This window comes from Emydura macquarii, unplaced genomic scaffold, assembly GCF_026122565.2.
Source record: "Emydura macquarii macquarii isolate MOO-44397 ecotype Brisbane River unplaced genomic scaffold, CSIRO-AGI_Emac_v2 contig_3220, whole genome shotgun sequence".
In the NCBI taxonomy this organism is placed as follows: domain Eukaryota; kingdom Metazoa; phylum Chordata; order Testudines; family Chelidae; genus Emydura; species Emydura macquarii.
In genome coordinates, this window is record NW_027133357.1 from 6,448,789 (window position 1) to 6,467,856 (window position 19,068).

Sequence of the window (19,068 nt, forward strand, 5' to 3'; positions counted from 1 at the left end):
TCAAGGAGACTCCAAATCGATTTCCTAATACAAATAGGACTTAGGAAATAGTTATTTTCATGAGATGGATCTGTTAGGTTTACCGTCCATACAGGGGATGGGAGCCTCAATGATTGCTGTCATCAGTGACTTTAAAATCCCAAATCAAATGTTGAAAAGAGATGGAAATGCTCTTTTCTGCAGGGCTTCTTTGTTTGGATTAGAAGGGGAAGTAAATGTTGGCATTTCAGGAACTGGAGAGCTATTTTAGAATTAAACTAGTGAGCAAGTTACAGCCTAAATCCCCCTTGCACACAACTTGTGTCAATTAAAGAGAGAAAGTTAGAACAGATTAGTGTCCTTTCTATGTCATGCTATTGTGAACCTAGTCTTTTAGTTTAAGTATGCTGTCTTCTGTCATCTTATATCTGCACTGCAAAGAAGACCTCACGGGTTCCCCCATTTCCCCACCTGTAAAATGGGTTTCAAAACTCATCCATCTTTGTAGAGAGCTTTCCGATCCTCTGACAGAAATATATAAATGTACACTGATATGTTGGCTGTAGTGTCATCATACCTTTACCTAATCAAGGAAGAGGAGTAGGGCCGGGCGGAAACATTTTAACTGGATTTAAGTGGCATTTGTTAGGGTGTTTTTCACTTGTGTGAAAAGACTCTCTTTTTGTGAATTTAGCTGATTAAGTCTCCTGGGAAAGTGAGAGTTTTGGAGCTGTACTTTAGACATGATTGCATTTCCTCTGAAATTGATCTGCGGATTCCATGTGCATTTTCTAAGCTACCTGTATGTAATAGCATGCTTTGGCTTTTGTAAAAAGCCAAAAATTTGCAGGCATGCCACCATGCATGCTCTGCCTATTCTTGTTGCAAAAACACAATATAAGCAAAATCTGAAATGTGTACCCCAGCACAGAGAACAGAATCCCAGGTCTGATCAAAATCCTTTCTGAATAGGTATAAAAAAAACTATAGGTAGGGACCCTTTATAATAGAACAGCACAAGTTTGACTTCAGTAAGTCTGATGAGCACAAGTGTCTTGGACTTTGCTATCATTCCTTACCTAATCTGGATATCTCTACAGTCAAACTGTTAGTCATTATGACTCTACAAACATCAGTTATATTTCTTAACTTGTTTCTCTGTGTGGCTCTATCTAAGATGGTACATATGAACTTATCTTTATGTCCAAGGACAGGACTTTGTTACCTCTTCTGCTGGTTACTTCTGCAATTGGCAAAACAAGCTGAAACTGCCAAGAGAAGCTGTCTTTCTGGGAGCTGGATGTAGTAGAGATATTGTTAAGTCACTTGGGATGTACAGAACTGGGCGGACAGAGTACAAAAACTCTAATCGTGTCTGTGAGATTGGTAATGCTCTATATATTATAAGACTCCAAGTTTTCCTACTAGTGCTAGGAGTGAATGTTCTTGACTGGAAAAATCAATGTTGGCTGTTGTGCTTCTGCTGACCAGTACTTCAATTTTCAAATGGAATTGTCAGATTAATTTGTTCCATCAGTTTTCCCTCTTCTAAGCAAGCCAGTTTGTCAGAATTAAAACTAAGACTGGGATTTTCAAAGGAGCTGAAGGGAGTTAAGTCCCCAGTTCTGTGAATTTCAATGGGATGTGTGTATCTAACTCCCTTATGCTTTTTTGCCCTCTACAGAATGGCTCCTTACCATTTGTGCGTTTCTCTGGTCTTGGGGTAAACTTGACACTTCTTTCTGTAATCTTCTCTGAAATCAAAATGGTTCTTAAAAATAAGAGAATTGTGAGGACACTTCAGAAATCTAGTATTTCTGCAGAGGTCTCTGTTTTATTCGCTTGTGTTCCCTTGTCTTGGATTCTCTCATTTGTGATCTCTCTTGTTTTGTTCAAGATATAATTTGTTGAATGGAAAACATGTTTTTCTTTGAGGGCCAGATCTTAGTTTAAGCCTGTGAATAATTCAGATGCACACTCTTTTGTTCCTGTTCGCTGTGGGCTGAGCAGGTTCAGTAGACAGCGGGATAATTTTGAATTTTCATCCTTCAGTATTTTCAGAGACAAGGCACAGAGGGTTTTGCTCCAGGTTCAGCTGTGGTACCACTATGAAATTCTCACATTTAAAAGAAATCCATTTATAAATTGAACCAGATCCTTAGCTGATGTAAAGCAGCACAGCTTCACTGAAGTCCAAGGAGCTACAGTGATTGACACCAGAGGATGATCTGGCCCCTTGCTTCTGAGAGTGCAGTTACTTTCTCTTTTAAAAAGATCTCTCTCAATTTGAGTTGTGTGAAGGGGGAGGGAGGGCACCACTGTCTTTTAAAAATGGGAGAACTCAAGTTTTGACAAGTGTAGGTTGTAATCTAGTGCCAACCAATAAATGCACCAGTATTTCACACACAACTATGCTTATTGTGTGGTATTTATTCTTCCTAATGTTGTTCCCTGAAACTCTGAACTTGAAACATGTTACGGGGAGGATGAAAAAGAACAATGTGCTTGAAGGAACATGTTGCCTCTGAATCTGCCAGGTAAATCAACAATCAGGAGAAGGATGCTAAATTTAAGTGACACTGCCATCTTGAAGCCTTCACATTAACTAAGGGCTTGTCTGCATGACAAAGCTATTCTGGAATTAGGTAGGGTGTGAATTTATTGTGCAATAGCTATTGAGGAATAGTTCCCCACATAAACACTCTTATTCCAGTAGGAGTGCTTTTTTCTGATGTAGCTTAACTCCAACTTTGGAAGTAGATTATGCTAAACTGGAAAAGGCACTGTTATAATGGAATAAGAGTGTCTACATGGGAAGCTCTTCTGCACAAGCTTTTCCAGTCAACTTTCCTGTGTAGACAAGCCCTGACTAAAGCCCCTTTGTGAATGGTATATCCTAAAATAGAAGAGTGTCTTCCTGCTCCTCTGCTTATGTTTAGGATCAGTTAGGTGGTCCAAAAAGCAACACCACCACATGCTCAGCTTCACTCTCCTCCTTTTTCTTTCTGTGCAGATGCTTGCCCTCTTGCCTCTTTGGTTTTCGATTTGCTGTTGGTGGTGTATTGGTATTGCAATAGCACATACGCCCCCCCTCCCCCATTGTGCTAGGCATGGTGCAAAATATCTTTTTGCGAGTCTTTTTGTTGGTGAGTGGAAAGAGCATGGAAATGATCTCCTTCTAGAGTGGCACATGAGATGCTACCAAACATCAGTGAGTCAAGTAACTTGCTAATAAATACACAAAGTAAACACTTGAAAAATCTTCTCTCTCTCTTCTGCTGAAATGATTTTTGTCAAGTAACAAAATGGCCAGAGGAGAAGTGTGATGGTTCAGGTTGATGGTGATCCCTTTTGCAACACAAATCACATGCTTGCAAGCTCCATTTTAAAAAGCAAACCATGTTGCTGGTACGTAATGCCTGTAAGACTCTTTACACTTGCTTCTTTTCCAATACCTGGAACTAACCATTAAGCATCAGCTAATCGGGCTGAGGTGAAGGAGTAGTCATGTGAAAGAAACAATAAAGATCTCTCCAATTGTGGTTTGACTTCACTTATTACAGAACTGCAATCTCCTCTCATTGTGGATATGGCAATTGTTTAATAGTGAAAAGCAACCCTTGAATGGGGCAGGAAACGAAGAATATTTTATGCAGTCTAAACTGCTGGGAAAACTACTACACTGAGTGTATTATACAAACTGGAACTGAATTTGGGCATTGGGGCCAAACTCCCCACCCCAAATTACTTATTTAAAAAAAAAAAAAAAAAGCCACAGTCTGTAATAGGGACAAGGTAGGTGAGGTAATATCTTTTATGGGATCAACTTGAATCTATGATCAGAAGTGGTTAGGACCTCAATTTTATTTAGGTCTCATCTGAAATATAGGAATTCCAGCAACCCACTGTCTACTTACAAAATCATGCCGTGCCATTGGGTCCGCATTGACCCAGAGAGAAGAGTGCCATCTGCTGAATCACTAGTACAGATCTTTGCACTCCACTTAGTTATTGCTGGAGATCCTCTCTATCTACTGACTTATACCTGAGCCTGCTTAATTTACAAGATCTCAGAGCCTGAGACCGCCTGGCTTCATGCCTCACTGTAAATAAACCAATCACCTTTTCTAGACAAGAAGTTGCTTGCTGATCCAAATTCCATCTTCCTCTAAAATAGAAAGCTGGCTCAGAAGCTCCGTATAGCGGTGTCAGTGTTACCAGTTGTTTTCCTTCCCTCACACTCATCCAGTGTTGGGGGTGTGGGTAATCCAGCTACCTTCCTTTAACAGGTGGTGTTACAGCTTCTTATCTACAGACTTCACTAAAGTTAAGAGTTAAATTGATCTTAAAACTCACTCCAAAGTTTTAGAGATGATTTCAAAGCAATCTTTTTGGGAAAAAGGAACTCCATCTGAACAGTGTACATTTTCTGGTGACAAAGCACCCTTCAGTGGGAGATTACACGTGTTACACCAGAGAGATGTATTTCACTGACTTATGCCAACTACTGAATTTGGCTGGATATAAATAACCATTGCACCACTTGTAGTAGTACTTCTTGCTTGGCAAAGTAGGTTAAATTTATCCTGTGCTATTGCATTCATTAATTGTTTTAATTTTTTTCCATTTGATGATGCTGTAACTAGGAAGAGGATGGCAAAAAGCTTTACAAGGCTGATGATTTCAAACCTGATGGAAAAGAGAGAGAAAACATTTAGAGGCAAGGCTTGAAGGAGAACTAGCTTAGGGACAAGAGTGTGAGTGTAAGTGTGACTGCATACTCCACGTGTAACTGTATCGCTCTAGGCATGGGAAAAAGGGAAGGGTAGGGCAGTCTCCTTTCGGGTAGCCCTGCTTTCCTAGAGTGCAGGTATTACATTCCCTATCTCAGGTTGTAGCTATTCCTGATGAGCAGATAGAAGAAAAACCCTGCCTGCCTAATATTCCAAACACCAATAGCATGATGGCACTTTGGCACCATTGTACTTGCATAGTGCCTTTTAGCAGAAGATCTCCACAAGCACGTTTCATAGTTAAGGGGTAATTGCATCCCAGGAGTGGATAGTCAGGCCTTGAGCCATTACCTATCGCTGGGAAGGGACCCGTATCCCACTCCCTTCTGTCTGGGGATTTAAGGCTGCCCAGCTCCCTATCTTATGCTGTGATATCCCCAGCAAGCCAAGCTGCCTAAAGCCCAGTGCCCTGTGGTTGCTTTCTCTCCAAGGGCTAGGCACAAGTTACCACCCAGTTCCTTCTGAGCAAGCTCATTTATTTTTAAGGTAAAATAATTACAGAGAAAACACGAAAACAATAGACAGATTTAAACCCAGCAGGAGTCTTAATATCCTTGTAGGCTAAAGTCTTTGCAGCACTTCCGCAAGGGCTGGGGACCACCCTTAAACAGAAAGCCTTGTCCATTTGCTGGATCAGAAGGAAGGTCCTGAACCAGTTTAAACCCAGCCTTTTTATAGCCAAAGCCCTTTCTTTGTCTGTTGGTCTCTAGAAAACCCAGTTTGACCCAGTATACAGAAGCCTTTTTAAGGCTCTGTGGAGGGGTTTGCAACCTGACTGACTCACCTTAATTCCCTCCTTCCCCCCCCTCCCGTTCTTAGTTCCTGGCCGAGTTGTGGTCTCTCTCCCACCAGTGCTACATGCAGTCTTTGGCCCACAGTGATACGGAAAGCATTCAGACTTTACAATATGTTCCCCAAAGATACTGCTTGGAGTTGCACTATCTCACTGTGCTTTCCAAACATCAGCTATCAGTAACCCAGGGATTGTTCACGTGTGTGTGCCGCAATTACATTGTGTGTGTGAGATATACAGAACATTGTATATAGTGAAGGCTGATCATGGCTTTGTTTAAAGTTGCGCTCTTCTACATGGTCTAACAGCTGCATGCTTCCTTAGTTGGTCTTGATGTTTGCTGTGCCTCCATGGGGTGCTAGACACTGTTAGTAGTCCAAGATTTGAGTCATTCAAGCAAGGTGTCCGCTAGATACAGCTCCCTGCAAATCCAGCGCCTTACAAAATCTAAAGTTCTTCTGATATTCTTTGCCCATACCTGAGGCTCAAACTCTGGCTCTGATTCTCCCCAAACTCTTGAGTCGCTTGAGATCTCAGCCCGTGCACAGCACCAGTCACCCCTCGGAGAGGGAGGAGTTATTCAGTTAGGTTAGGAAAGTAGCTAGTGTCAAACCAAATGAAATGTGCACGTGCAGAGAGGCTCTGTTGAAACAAGGGGTCACAGGCAGCCTGTTCTCACAGTACTGTGTTGGCTCAGGGGCGGGCTGTGGCCATTAAACTGAGCTCTGCAATGTAAGTTCAAGCCCTGTCCTTGGCAGAAATCTGAGTATGATCTTTAGGCATGTTGCACTATCCGCTTCTGTCAAGACGGCTTCACAGTTTTGGGAAATGTGCCGAGTCATATAACTGGTTTAGAAGAGGCTCTGTTTTGGAGAGGCCCTCTCTATGGGCCCCCCCCCGAACTGGGATCTTGAAGCCTTATTGATGAATTAATTAATATTGATTTAATCTCTTAGAATACAGTAGTCAATAAAGGTTTGGTCTGCTGTCGGCTACAGCCTCAGGAATGTTGTCAGTATCATTAGAATAAGGGACTTGAGAAGCACATGAGAAAGCATTGCAATTTATCACGTCCCTTTATTAACAAACCCACTAAGCCCATGAAGAAGTCCACAAACACTGAAATGCAATAACGGACAGTGCGGAGTCTTGAGCCCTGTGACTGGTATCATGCACATCTGCTGCTGGTGGACGCTGGAGTGACAGCCCTTTTCCCCTGCCTCATCACCACCACCGCCTGTGGTGGTAATCCTGGCGTCTCCCTGTGCATCTTGCCCTGCTCGCCATGGTAATTTTACCATTTACTGCTGCAAGGTTATCTTCTGGACAACTAGTCATACTAACATGTTGCAGCCCCAAGGGCTCGTGTGGCTAAGCTAAGTATCTTACAGGCCTCGGGCCTGTATGCCCTGGGTTAGAACAGTAATCAATACTTATGCTTCCCCTCTCTATCCTAAACATACGTCATATCTTTTATTCTTGGCTACAGTCTGCACGCACGAGGCATTGCTGGGTGATGTTGAACTCTGCTCGAATGACGATTTTGGGGGCATTGAATATCTTTTGTAGGCTGTAGTCAGGAGAGGTGGGGAAGGCAATCCCGCACCCTTCTGAAAAGTTAGTAGCCTCCCTTGTGCGGCAATCTTCATCCCCCAGCGGACTACGGGTTCACATGCACTATCTCCCTTCTAGCAGAGCGCAGTGGAAACGTGCACCATATGGAAAGCTGAACATCCGCCTTTAGCATGTTATAGCAAAATCCTCACCCCTTCCTCCACGGTGAGCTAGTTAGCAGGCATAAGGGTGAGGAGCTAGTTACAGGGACTTCATATCCACACATGCCTAATGGCTGCAGAGCCCAACAAAACTATGTAACTTTAAAGGTAGCAGAGCAGGTTCTCCACAGGTGTAAATCAGTGTAGTGCCACTGGAGCTATGCCACTTTCCAGCTGCTGAGGAGCTGGCCCATAGGATCATAAAGAAGGTGACTTGGGCAGAAGGCAGGAGCGAGCAAGCTCCCACCACAGCAGAGTTACACAACCCAATGCTGGATTGTGCCGGCTCAAGCGGGAACACAACATTAGGGCTTGCCTGGAAGGATGTCTCAGACACACTGGGAAATACTGAAAGGAGGAGTGTTCCAGAGCTGCGGTCCCTTGCCCAAGCTTATGCCGTGGGACAAGAAGCAATTTCAGCCATGTCACGCTCCACTGCTGAGTGGGGACATCCATCAGGTAGGTTGGTCCTGTGTTAATCAAGGCTTTAAATGCCAAATGTAAAAAACACTTGAACTGCATGTGCGGAAAGGCAGCCACATTATCTTCTCACTGAAGCCAAAAATGTATCTGATTCCTTTAGTTTAGGGTGATGCTGGCTCACCAGTTCTTGTATTCCTTTACCTGTCCTTCCAGCGATTACTAGGCTGGGTGCATTTAATTTTAAATAGCCTCAAAACTCTTTGAGTATCTAGGCTCTCATATGGCCCCAATTCCCTGTAATATTTCAAAACCTGAATGGCCTGGAAGCTGGTTATCTGAGGGCTCATCTACAGGTGACACTCAGGAAAGTTAAATCAGCTAAAGGAGTGAAGTTAAAGGGCTCTCATTCAAGTGTAAAGTGGCCTTAGTTTGCTGTAGCTAAGCTGGTAGCTAAGACCACTTTACTCCTGAATGAGAGTTTGGTTAACATGCTTTAGCTTACACACGTGAACTTCACATCTTTAGCTGATTTGTCTGAACTTCCCAGAGTGTCTTGTAAACAAGCCCTGAGTCAGCCACATATAACTTAAGAACGGCCATACTGGGTCAGACCAGTAGTCCATATAGCCCAGTATCCGGTCTCTGTCAGTGACCAGTGCCAGATGTTTCAAAGGGAATGAACAGAATAGGGCAATTTCAAGTGATCCGTCCCCTGCTGTCCCATCCCGGCTTCTGGCAGTCGGAGGTTTAGGGACACCCAGAGCATGGAGTTGCATCCCTGACCATCTTGGCTAATAGCCATTGATGGACCTGCCCTCTGTGAATTTACCAGATTCTTTTTTTAATTCTCCCCCTACCTGTGTGCACGTGGCTGGGAGCAAGTGGCTAGATCAGGGCTTTCTTGGGTGAGGCCAACCCGTGCCCCTTTGTGGAAGTTGCACACTGTGATGGGGTGTACAAACCCCTATGCCAGTGAGGCGAGGGCCATTCAACCGCTCTGGGCTCAAACAGCTGTGCCCCCCCACTTTTGTCGGGCGGGGAGGGAGGATGTGAAAGGGAGAAGTCCAGCTCAGATGCTGGCAGACCTGAGCGGAGAGCAGATAATCCGCTCCTGGAGAGGGCCTTGTGGAAGTCAGGAGCTCTGGCAGCCACTGCTGGTCTGGGCTCCCTTTGAAGGAGAGCCAGTGCTGGACCATTACTTTGCGGCTATTGGTAGCAACTCTCTTGGGGGAGCTGAGTTGGGCTCCAGCCCACCACAGGCGCTCTGCAGGGCGAGAGGCCTGTCACACCCATGTGTCCATTTGTGCTGGTAGGCCCAGAAGGGGTGGATGCCCGGAGACTCAGCTGGAGGGAGGGTTGAGTCTCCCACAACCTAACTTGGGCTGTCGACCTCCTAGATACTACAAACCAGTCGGGGTGAGTGCAGACTGCAGAGCCCTGTCATGGCCCTAGGGCGTGCCCTAGGAGACCAAGCCTGTAACGCTCCCCTTTGTGGGTCATTAAGGTCAGGGTGTAGCATGTTTCAGGGCATGTTGCAAGCCCTGTGTCTTTGCTGAGAGTTGGTGGCCATCTCTGGCCCAAGCGGCAGCACTGGATTTGGATGCCGGCGCCGATAAAGGTAAGCGATTCTTGCATGGCAGAGACCAACTCTGAGGCAGCAGAAGAAGCCTTCCTAGCAGAGGTGAGAGATGTACTCTGCACAAGTGTACTGCCATGGGTGGCTTGCCAATGCCTAGTTCCCCCCCTCGCCCTCCCAGGTTCAAATCCCAATGGGGTTGCCTCATCATTCGAGGATAGATGAACTGAGTTGCGGGGAGTTTACGTGTGGGGGAATGAGCCCTTAAATCATGAGGTCCTGTGCAGACATTAAGGTTCCCGTGAGCACTTACGGTAAGAAGAAGCGGTTTCAGCCCTCTTCAAACTGTTGTACATTGTGGGTGCTGCCCTGCACGGCAGAGGTGGCCACTTTTCAGTCACATGGTGTGTGGGGGGCTTGCAAAGCAACGTGGGATCCATCAGGTGCTTAAATAGACTCTACTGTCACCTCAAGCGAAGAGGGAATGTGCTGGAACATGCTCTAGACTAGAGCCTAAGGCAGAGGTTTCTGCAGACTTAGACGAGTGCAGTGGTAAAAACAGCTACGCCCTTTCCATGGCATTGCTTGTACTGGTGGTGAAATACAGATCCTCATTTTCCTAGGTCAGACAACACCTAGCCTGAAACCTATTTCAGCCATGGTTACAAGCCACCCTCAGGCTGGTCCTAAATAGAACCGACTCCATGGAAAGCTAAAAGGATTCTTTCAGGGCTCGAATGACTTAGTCTTCTAGGCAGCTGCAAGACCCCTTTTCACCTCCAGAGAGCGCCCGCTCTGCATGTATCTCTGGCCAAGGACATTTCCTAGAAATTCTTGATTTATTTTTAACTGCGGCCTGGAGAGGAGTGAATGGGAGGGGGAACTGCTCATCTTATCTGCTCCCTATTTCGTTCTCCCCAGCACTTCTCATGCAGGAAGCAGGGACCAGCAACGTGCAGGATGAGGTTGTAGAATGTATAAATATTCCAGCTCCATAGCCCTCAGCTCATGGCTGCGAGAGGCTGGGGTGGATTCAGCCTGGGATTTTCCAAGGTGCTTAATGGAGTGAAGTGCCCAGCGTCCAGTGAACTGCGGCTCCCTTGCCGTACCAGGGCGCCACCCCCCCCCTCTCTCCGCCCAGCGGCTGGGTCCCGGGGCTGCCTGTGGACGCGGGTTCGAGCCCTGATGCTGGCAGGCAGGCGCTGTGGCGCTCTGGCTGCCCGTTGATTGATCTTGGTTTCGCTCCCCCGGGGCCGTAGAGGTGCCTTGTGCCTCCCCAGCCACGCCTGGCTCCCCTCCACAGCGGGCACCGGGCAGGGATGTGGCAGCAGGAAACTCCTCCCGCAGAGCCCCGGGGAGCAGGCCCCGTCCGGAGCTGGTGGGGCGGTGCCTGGACCGAGCTCCCCCCTTCTGTGCCATGCACCGCTAGCTGCACGGTGCGGGGGGGCCCCTCCCCCTTGCCTCCCCAAACGCCCCCGGAGCCGGTGCCCCCCGCCCTGCAGCCCGGCCCCGGCGGAGAGAGAGCGCGGCCCCCGCCCCGCCCCGCCCGGGGCTGCTCGGCTGGGCTTAGCGCACCTGGGCGAGCGGAGCGCCTGGCCGGAGACCCGGACACAGGTACCGAGGGCTCCTGCACGGTGATTGCCCGGGCTGGGAAGAGCGACTAGCCCGAGTCCGCGCTGGGCGAGGGGAGGCGCTGCCCGGGGTGCTGGGGATGGGATGGGATGGGATGGGATGGGATGGGGGGGGCCAGCGGGGGGGTTTGCAGGGAGATTCACACCCTCCCCCGCCCCGTAGGATGGGGCTTGCCTCCCTTGGGATGATGTTTGCACAAAGGCTGTTGGGCGGGGGGTGCTGGGGGGTGGATATCGGGGGAGGGGGGTTGCGGGGGGTGCTGGGGGAGGGTTGCGGGGGGTGCTGGGGGGTTTCTGACTGTGATCAGAAAACAAAGAGCAGCAGCTTGACATTCTTGCAACGCTTCTTCGTTTGTTCTGGACCAGAATCCTGCCCCGGGTTTCAATGTTCTGTCTTTTCTTTCCCAGAGAAGAGGGACTGAACTATTGATCCTTTATTAACAAACTCTCCTCCCCCCGCCCCCGCTAACCACTTAGCTACCCCCTTCCCCTAACAAATACCTGCACACAGCAGCACAATGGGGGTGTGGGTGTGTGTGAGTGGATGGGGGAGTGTGTGTGTGTGTGTGTGTGTGTGTGTGAGTGGATGGGGGGGGGGGTGCCTGCGCAGGCTGGATTCGCTGGACCAGAGGGATGGGTGTCACCAGCAGCGATAGCAGAGAGAGTCTCTCCAACCAAGGCTGCTGACTCTAGCTGACTGCATTGCTGCCCAGCCAAGTCTTCAGCAATTGTCCCATGTAAGCACAGCCCTGTGGAGGCCGGGCAGTGGGTTCTGTGGGTGCTCTGCTAACTCCGGGGGCTAGGGACCTATGGGCCTGTGAGACAATACCGAGTTGTTCCCACGGGTGTGCATGCTCCTCTTTTTCTCTCTGGGCATTTGAAGTGGCATGAGCACAAGCCTGACTTAAAACATTGCTTAGCCTGTTGAAAAACAGAGAGGCGGCCCTCGGAGGAGAGGTGGAGTGGGGGAGGGAGGTGTTGATTCCTTGGCATTCTGCTGAGTCCTGGCTTACACACGGGGACCTCGGCCATTTCTGGCAGCGTGCAAGTTCTCTTCCTCCCAGGCAGGGCTCAGAAGATGGGGTATCAGTCATGATTCCAGCGGGAGTTGGTTGCCTGCAAGTTCTCCCCATCCCCTGAGGTGCAGTGGAGCCTGAGCAGTTTTTAATGTCCCTCTCCGGCTCTGTTCCTTCATGTCCCGGGTCTCCAGTGATGCTCGCTGGGAGAGAGGAGATTGGGACACGTCTGACTGCAGACTTGCTCAGCCTAGCTGTGAAGGGAATAGCAGCCTCGTGGTTTGATTGACAGGCATCTTGCTCTGATCCTCTCCCACACTCCTTCGCCATGACCGCCATCTTTCATGCTGCATAACACCCTAGGCTTTGCCGTGCCAGATGAGACCACTGGCCCATCAGGACCGGCAATCCCATAGTTGATGCCTCCGATGAAGGTAAACGGTGCGCCTAGCCAGTTGTTCCCTGCAGTATATTTGCTTGAGGGAGGTCAAGAACTCTCACCATCGGCCCACCCACTTTGAAAGCAGGCCCACCCAACCCGGTTTTAAGCAATTCATCCCGCGTTTTTATCAGCCTCTGCAAAACGCTTGTGACACAAGACTTGTGCCCACCCGTGTCAACCACAGGCCCTGCCAACAAATCCGTTCTGGCTACGCCTCGCTCTGTGCCATGAACTTCCATTACCTTTACCCTGATGGGAATAGTCACACGTCTTATTAGTGGTCATAAAACGGCCTAGCAGAAAGGCTTAGGTTTGGGGAACAATGGAGGGATGGTAACAGGCAACCTGTGAACAGAAGGGTCAGCGGGCTTGGAGCTGAGGAGGTTGGATAGGTGGAGAGCTTTAAACCATAGGACAGGGGGATGGGTCATAGACAGAAATGACCATAAACTCCTTAAAACCGACTATAATAAAGGAGGGAGACAAAGATTTGTGGAAAATGTTGCAAGCCTGCTCCTAATCGTTAATCAAAAGAGCAACCTCCGAGCAGAGGTTATTTTCCACTCCAGCCAGTAAAGGCTGCAGGACAAATACAGTGTTTCTTGCCCTGGCATCCTGATTGCCTTAAGTATTTGAAAACAGTGTAACTGAGACTATGGGCCCCCGAGGACTTCACAGCTGTCGCTATGCCCCACCATGACACAAGTTCATGGTGACTGCAGGAACAGACCTCAGCTCTTTGTTTCAGAGACGCAGAACCCTGCCATATGAGCTTACAGGAGACTCTCCACTGGCAGTTAACACTATAGAGCCTATGACATGTAACTGAATACTCAGAGGGCAGTTGTTCATACTCTGCCTATCCTATTGAGCAGTTTCTCATTTTATTTTTAAAGTGCTTTTGTGGCCGCATAAACCATTAAACTACAGTCAGGGATTGAAAGGCTGATGTTTTAAGGAGGAGCTTACACCAGAAATGGACCCTGCCTGAGAGAGACCAAAGACCATGGTAGGAGTCTGAAATGGACTGGTGGGAAAAAAACCCAAATGATCACTGCAGGGCCAGTGTCAGTTTGAAGGTCAGATATCGTCCTCGGGATAGAAACCAGAGATGAGCTCAAGGCACGGAGTTTAGATCTGGGCTGTCCCAAATGTGGGTGGTGGTTGGATAGGGCCCATTAGAGGGAGGTGCCCAGGCCTTTGGATCCAGCGCTCAGTGTTGCGGTTATTTTTCCAGCTGAGTGGGTTTTACAGACAGTAAGTAAATGACAAGCTATAGCGGGTGAAATGACGGTGCTTTTACCAGCAGGGTCAGAGCCTTAGTGCATGGGGGTTATTTTAGCAGAGCCTGTGGAGAATACACTTGACTAGGACCTGCACCGTTGTGTTTAGTACCAGGCTCTGACAATTCCTCCTTGTCAATTGCAGACAACACAGAAACACCCTTTACTCAGTGCCCGGAAACAATGGTGATGCTCTAAAACGCCCACCAGAGAGGGAGCATGCTGTTAGATAAAAGCCTTCTAACTTTTTTCTCTCTAGCGTTCCTCCTGGGTTGGAGGGGGGCGGGAGGAGGATAAACCTCAGGACCACTGACTGTGCCCTTGAATCTTCTCTTCCTTCCAGCTTACTATCTCTCTGTGACTTTAGGCAAATCAGTGACCCTCTCTGTGCCTCGGTTTCCCCCTTTGTGAAATCCTTTGGGGACGTTGTGCGGAGGTCCTGAACCCCCGCAGCCTCTATTGGGGGTGCTCAACACTTCTGCAAATCGGGCCGCTTGGGGCGAGGTGCCTGAGTGTGAATTTAGGAGGCTAATTTTAGGCCTAGGTTTGAAAACTTCAGTCAAGCCTCACAAACCCGTTGTGGCAAAGGGGGTCAGAATTGTCCCTTGATCTCAGCATGGGGAAATCAGAGACTCTGCCTGAGTTGCGCTTCGGGTCTGTAGTAGTACCCCCCACCTTGCCCCCAGTGTCAGATCTCTGGCACGTTTATCTCTTTTACCAAGTGTCCGTCCATTCCACAGACAGCAAATCCCTCTCATGTAGATCGATATAAACCCACCCTCATTAGAATGCCAGAGCAGCTCTCTCCTCTTGCAGCCGTCTGCCCCTGAAATGCTCTTGCCTGGCCAGATGAGCTCGGTTGACCCCTACCTGTCCCTGGCTTCGAAGGGAATTAGTTCACTCCGCCTGGGGGGGCTCTGGCAGGCAGAGGGGAAGGGAAGGCTTTAATCACCTTAGCCAGGGTGGCAATCAGCATCCCTGAGACTGGCTCTGCTGGAGGGTTATCCAAGGTGGGAGCTGCTGCTGCGGCTGTCGGATGAGTTGAATGCAGCAGTTGCATGGAGGCTGGAGCCAAGGCACAGGGGAAGGCTGATTTGATTAGCCAAATGGTGTGTGTGTTGCATGCTGCAGCACTGGGGGACCGGCTGCACCGTCAGATCCATGCATGGTGGAGTCACTGCAGCAGTGTCAAGTGGGGAGAGAGCCCGGGGGAGGGAGGGTTGCAGGTACCCGCCCTGCGGCAGGCAGCTCTGGTGCTGGACTGCACAAATCCACCAGCATCGTCCATCTTGTTCACCTTCTCGTGTATGCAGGCCCTTCCCCCGCACTCATGGCCGGGGCCCCTGAGTGCCCTTGCTCCATATCCTTGTCTGTCGTTCCCAGGTTGCTCTTTCATAGGCACAGCTGGGAGTTAGGCATCGAATTCCCATTGGTTTCCCATGGGAGCTGGGTTCTGTCATGAGGGGCAGGGGATGGCTCGTTAAGTGAGGTGGGCTTAGCCCCTTTGTGACTAATTAGCTGCCTCCCTGGTGATGGGTCTGTGGCTGGAGATCAGATGGGAGCCTGCAGGTCATCTGGGAAGGGGCCAGGCAGCAGGACCTGCTTGGTCTGTCTAATTTATATGGGGTTGTTTTAGTTCGGAGAAGTAAATGTCTCCCTGAAGGCAGGGATGGAGATTCTGCCCCTGCTGGGAGCCTTATTCCACGTCCTGGCTGACGAGTGGGCCCCACTGGCTGACCTGCGCTGAGCTGCCCTTCTGAAAACGTCTCCCTTAGAGAGACCGTCAGTCACGCTCCTACCAACCTTTGGGCGCTGGATCGGTGCTGGTCGCCTCCACCAGTGGAGGGCTGCTGCAGAGGCACTTCTAGGGCTTAAATTCAGTGCCCCCAGAATGTCGTCAGGTTTGAAATACCAGGACTCAGCGGATCGACTGCGGGCAGGGCTGATTTAGCACTTCACATGTGCAGAGCAGACACACTGAGGAGTTTGCGGCGTCTTGCAACCAAGCTCCTCTCTGCTCTGCTTGGGGGGAGGCGGCAGGGTGCCGTCTGTCAGCGTCTGGTGTTTGCCACACTGGCCGTGGCTGCTTTTTGAGATGTTGTGACCTAGTGGTGAGAGCAGGGACTGGGCGGCAGGACTCTTGGGTTCTAATCTCAGCTCCAACACCGACTTGCTGCACGACCTTGGGCAACTCACTTCATCCGTCCGTAAGAGCCTGGGAAGGTGTCATGATACCTTGCTCTCCTAACTACTGGGTAGGATAGAACCAGGGGCTTCTCTCTCATTCGAGGGTCCCCTTATCAGGGCTTTGGTCTTCCAGGCTCAAGGGATCGAAGCAAGTGCATGAGCCAGTGCGGCAGATGCTTAACCCACTGCAGCCCTTGAGCACCAAAACTTATAGTCAGCTATCGGTTCATATCAGTGGCCCAGGTTGCTGCACATCCTGCCCCCCAGGGAAATGCGGTTTGTTACCTGATATCTCAGCGAGGTGGCAGGATCTGGTAGATCCCTTCATCACCTTCCATTTAAACAAGGCAAATGACATGGAGGACTTGGTGGCTTTCATCCTGTCCATCCCATTCTTAAACTGTCTGTAACGTTAGGAGAGAGAGCTCAAGACCTGTTAGGTCCCATCAGTCCATGAGATGTTTGCCAGGGCTCTATTTGGGGATCCCCCCGACAAACACCACATACTAAAAAAGCGAATCTGGGGCACCTTGAGCTGCTCGGGCTCTAAGCAATGGTTTAGTCTGCTTACGTCTAGCGCCGGCTCTGCCTGCTGAGAGGGTTCCACATTATGAACTCTTTCCTTTATCACTGAGAAGCAGCTTCTGTATTTCCTCCCACGAGTCATTATCTATAGAGTTGGACAGAAAAAAACATGCCTGAATTTTTTAGGGTTTTTTAACCTTCCCCTGCCCCCTCCAAGTCCTGAAATTTCATTGAAACATATCAAACATATGAAACCCTTGGTTGAAAGTTGGATAATTTTGACCAGCTTTACCCTGTTCTATTACGAAGTTGCGGCAGCCACTGTATCTGCTCTTGTTCCTTCCTGTTGTCTTTTGCTCTTCCTCGCCGTTGCTGGATTTGCTGCCTCCACTGTCGCAATCGTGTAAGGAATGCCCTGCGGCACTTGGCAAAGAGTTGATAGAAATGGTCTCTGGCGACGCTACGCTCCTTGGCAAATGGCTTTGTACAGGCTGTGCATCCTTGCACCGGTTTCCCCTTTCTTGACTCTTCTGCGTTACCTTTTAGGTGTTGAGAAGCCAAATGAGATGCCGCCGGTGACACCAGCAGTGCTCCCTTCGCTGAGCGGCCCCCCCTTGATCATACCATGAGATGCCCTCCTTGGGCTGACAGAACGCTTGACCATGAAGTCACCTAATGCTGTGATCTGCAGGGAGAAGCCAGCTCTCACTGTTTACCCTTATGGCTCTGAACGGGTTGGCTGGGAAGAGGCCAGAGATGAGGACGTGAACTCGGCTCAGATCAACTGCACCATAAGCCACCTGGAGCAGGCTGGTAAGGGGGACTGGATATTGGTCCTAGGAGCTGAAACCTGTTTTCATGTTTTCTAGCCGTAACCCCCTCCAGCCCAAGGTTATTTCTTAGAGACCATTTTCCAGGGCTTTGTCATATCAAGGTCTTAGATATCCCTAGAAAGAGCTTACTTTGGTTCTGGTGATTTGCTTTCCAGCCAACCAGATCTCCGGGTTAGGAGACTTTTACTCATACAAGCCAAAGGCGCCTCCTTGATGCGTGACAGTTCCAGTCCAGAGAGCCTGCTCACCCCGTCAGTCAAAACCTCCGTCGGGCCCACCCACATCCGGATCTGCTACAGCGCCGGCTGCTTTGGCTTTGACTCCTCCGTCCTGGCCCAGCCCAAGGTCCAGCGTTTCAAGGACGCCGTGGACTTGGTCCAGTTTTACTCCCTGAAGCAGGCCGGGCGGCTGGGGCTGTCGGAGCAGGAGCTCACGTCCGCTTCCAAGGACCCGGCCGTCCACCTGAAACTGATCAAGCCCCTGTACGCTTCCGTGCCGGCCTTGCAGCACCTTTGCCGGCTCACCATCGACAGGAGCGGCTGGCAAGTCACGGCCCTGCCCTTGCCTCTGAGGCTCAAGGACGACCTGCTGAAGTACCCCTACTTGCTGTGAGAGACATCCCCTCCCCTTTCTCACCTGTCCATCCCACCCTGGTGAAACAGGTGCTCTCCCAGCACCCACCCTGCTCTGGCACTAGCACGGATGGACTCCAAGGGGCACCTGGTGCTGCTTAGCTGGACCCCTGTAGTACGTGGCCTCCCGCTGGGGAGGGTACAAGTGAGGGGCTGAGCGAAAGGATCTCTGGTGCTTGGATTGAAGCAGGCTGGGGGCAGAAATAGTGTGTTTCAGTCTCTGTCTGGGTCTGTCGTCCCCAGCTGGGGCCGCTAATAAAAATTCATTTTGCTATTGTTTGTTCTTCTTCCATTGTTGCATCTGTGCATTGGCTTCTGGTTTGCTTCACTGAACTTCCTGTGGCCAGGGTTTCCTTCCCGTGGGTTGTTCGGTGGTGAAGCGTCTCTTTAATAGAACCAAGCCCTGATGCACGAGTAGGGCGGAGACGTTTTTATTTTCCCAGAAGCGACTAATGATTTTTCAGGGCCCAGCTTTAGACACCGTAAAGGGGCCTGATTGCCAGAGGGTGAGTGCTCGGCGCTGCCTGGAAATCAAGTCTCTCTCTAAAGCATCTCCAGCTGTGCACCCAGAATCACTAGACACTGTGGGAAAATCTTGACCTGCGTTTTCCCAGAGAGGGACCAGATCTCCAGTCATCTCTACGGTGGAAGCAGCCAGGGGCTAAAACACACTGAAGGGCTGGGGTGTGCTTTTTGTTCCCACCTTCAGCTCAGCTCTTTACACCTTAGTAATTGCTCCAGTGGGGGGTTTAAAAGCTCACTGGGGAGAGGATTGTTAGTGTGGCTTCTCTGGAGATGCCTGAGTGAAATGGGCAGGCTCCTTTCTCTAGCAGCGTGTTCTCTGTTCCAGTGTTTCGTTAGCTGCACAAGGCCCGAGTAAAACCAGGCTCGACTGCTGCTCTTGCAGCTAACGTGGGCGCTTGCTCCCAGAAGCATTTCCTCCTGTAGCACCATCTTGGTCTGTCCACAGCGCACAGCCAGATTTATACTGGTGCATTCGGGGAAAACTTTGCCCACTCCCATAAAGCCTTGGCTGTTCATCCCAGGAGGAGGATGGTGGATGGCTTTTCCCCAACATGGTGCAACATCCTTGGAAGATAGGAGAAGTGGCTAACCCAGGTCCACAGACCCCGTCATTCCCTTCTGCACAGCATAAGCCCTGCATTAGAACCTGACAGTT

At 49.7% G+C, this 19,068-nt stretch overlaps 1 protein-coding gene across 1 annotated transcript; it reads left to right on the forward strand.

Annotated features, from left to right (window-relative positions):
- The first annotated feature begins 10,162 nt into the window (after positions 1 to 10,162).
- Positions 10,163 to 18,160, forward strand: LOC137142424 (suppressor of cytokine signaling 2-like). The gene is made up of 3 exons (XM_067531783.1): positions 10,163 to 10,953; positions 16,970 to 17,275; positions 17,420 to 18,160. Exons 2-3 carry the CDS (start codon positions 17,086 to 17,088, stop codon positions 17,866 to 17,868), a joined length of 639 nt encoding a protein of 212 aa, XP_067387884.1. The 5' UTR covers positions 10,163 to 10,953; positions 16,970 to 17,085; the 3' UTR covers positions 17,869 to 18,160.
- Positions 18,161 to 19,068: the final 908 nt, after the last annotated feature.

Excerpts from the sequence above, each read along its gene's own strand:
- LOC137142424 (XM_067531783.1), top strand. The coding sequence starts at position 17,086 with ATGAAGTCACCTAATGCTGTGATCTGCAGGGAGAAGCCAGCTCTCACT. Across the intron at positions 17,276-17,419 it reads GGTCCTAGGAGCTGAAACCT|ATCTCCGGGTTAGGAGACTT; the intron begins GTTTTCATGTTT and ends CCAGCCAACCAG.